At 40.1% G+C, this 2,056-nt stretch overlaps 1 protein-coding gene across 2 annotated transcripts in view; it reads left to right on the top strand.

Annotated features, from left to right (window-relative positions):
- Positions 1–2,056, top strand: part of dym (dymeclin) — a 52,001-nt gene that overhangs the window by 19,667 nt on the left and 30,278 nt on the right. For both annotated transcript variants that reach the window (XM_034896906.1, XM_034896905.1), the window contains exons 11-13: positions 200–325; positions 476–589; positions 695–789. In XM_034896906.1, the coding sequence (XP_034752797.1) occupies positions 200–325; positions 476–589; positions 695–789 (335 nt within the window). The remainder of the gene's footprint in view (positions 1–199; positions 326–475; positions 590–694; positions 790–2,056) is intronic.

Below are 2,056 nucleotides of genomic sequence, written 5' to 3'. Positions count from 1 at the left end.
TTTTTCATAATACACCCCATATGTTTTGGTATTCAGCTTTTCAATAGCATCTGTTGCAAGATTTCTATTTTCCTTTTTCTCCTCTTTGGCTGTTTGATTGTGGAATCTTGTAACCAAGATTTAATTAATGTAATTTCTGTGTCTACACATACACACACATGCTGAGCTCTTCCTTCTGCACTCCCACTCTTCTTCTCAGGTGTTGCCCATCCTCGAAATCCTTTACCACGTGGAGGACAGAAATTCTCATCATGTGTACATGGCCCTCATTATCCTCCTCATCCTTACAGAGGATGATGCCTTCAATCGCTCCATCCATGAGGTGGTGGGTAGACACAGTTTAAGTCACTATGTTCACATGTCAGGTGTTGCCACTTCAACATACCTTTACTTGCAGTGGCGGGGATAATAATTCCTGATGTTTTTACCATCTCATCTGAAATGTCTTATTTCTTAGTCTCTCTCCCTCCTGCAGGTATTGAAGAATGTCTCATGGTACACAGAAAGAACATTGACAGAGATCTCACTTGGCAGTTTGCTCATCCTGGTGGTCATCCGCACCATCCAATTCAACATGACCCGGACGAGAGTAAGTTTAAAACATATTCAAACGTACAGTTTGTGCACTTGCAAAGTAAACCGCTGTGAATTCAGAACCCAAATAATAATTAATCACATCCACATACCTCCCCAGGATAAATACCTCCACACCAACTGTCTTGCTGCACTTGCCAACATGTCAGCTCAGTTTCGTTGTCTCCACCAGTATGCTGCTCAGCGCATTATCAGGTGAGGACATAATGGAGGTGTACAATATACCAGAGGATGACATAAAATGTTAACTGGTAGCTTCTTTCTTCCGTTAATCCATTTTCTAGAGCTATTCTATCGTATTTTATAAAACCTATTCCAGCTCTGATCTTATTCTAGTAAATATTTGCTTTGGAAGAATATTAAAAGTAGTTGAAAACTATAAGCAAAGTTGTCAAACACTGAGGTAGAGGTAAAGTTTTTTTATTGTGTAGTTCAGTACTGCCTGTTTGCCATTGAATAAGTTACCTTTAGTGGTTTGTTTAAATTAGAATCTGGATACTGACCTTTTATATTTGACTGACATTGTATCGATAAAATCACAGTAAATCAGATTTTATATCACAAAATAGATGCATGTGTTTATATGATGAATAGATTGTTATGGGATAAGTTAACCAGACAGGGATGACAGTTTTTAGTGAAAGTAAATTCATTGTATATTGTTATGTTGTCTCATGGCATTGTCATATCTCTGAATCTATATATCTCTGAAACTGTACTGAACGTGCTTCCTTTCTGGCTGACAGATGAACATGAATGAATAAATAAAACAGACAACAACTGTGCATCCCAGAAAGAGAAACGGGGTCAAAAACATAAATCAGTTAATAAAGTAGAAGAAGATGGCACACCATCAAAACAGTAAATGTGTTTCAGCCAGAGCCCTCCCTCGGGGCGTGGATGAGGATATAGTATGCCCAAACTAGAGCTATTGCACAGTTGATAATATGCTTTCTGACATCATTGTAGTGTTGTGTACTAAAACCAACAGCATAAGTAGCATACATCACGCAATTAGCTGGTGTGTGTTTCAACTGTTTAATTGCTGCTATGAGTAAGTGGCAGGCTTCAACACAATCTTAATCTGTGTGGGGCAAGCATAAACGCGAAAAGAGAGACGGAAATTGCCCAAAGACAAGGTTTTATTTCACACACAAGCACACTCATTCATTTTAATGATCATTATAGTAACTTGAAAGTGGCTGCAGCAGAAGAGAGGAAGAAATTAAATATTGAGCAAGTGATCTGCCTGTGTAGAGAGGAACATTATGTAACACTTCGGGTGGCAGTAGCTCGGTCTGTAGGGAGTTGGGATCGGAACCGGAGGGCCGCTGGTTTAATTCCCAGTACGGACCAAATACAGAGTGTGGATTGGTAGCTGGAGAGATGCCAGTTTACCACCTGGGCGCTGCCAAGTGCTCTTGAGCAGGGCACCATACCCCGTCAGGTTGCTGGTCACTGG

Source organism: Etheostoma cragini, chromosome 16, assembly GCF_013103735.1.
Source record: "Etheostoma cragini isolate CJK2018 chromosome 16, CSU_Ecrag_1.0, whole genome shotgun sequence".
In the NCBI taxonomy this organism is placed as follows: domain Eukaryota; kingdom Metazoa; phylum Chordata; class Actinopteri; order Perciformes; family Percidae; genus Etheostoma; species Etheostoma cragini.
The sequence above is the reverse complement of the archived record's forward strand: the minus strand, read 5'-3'. Positions and strand labels throughout refer to the sequence as shown.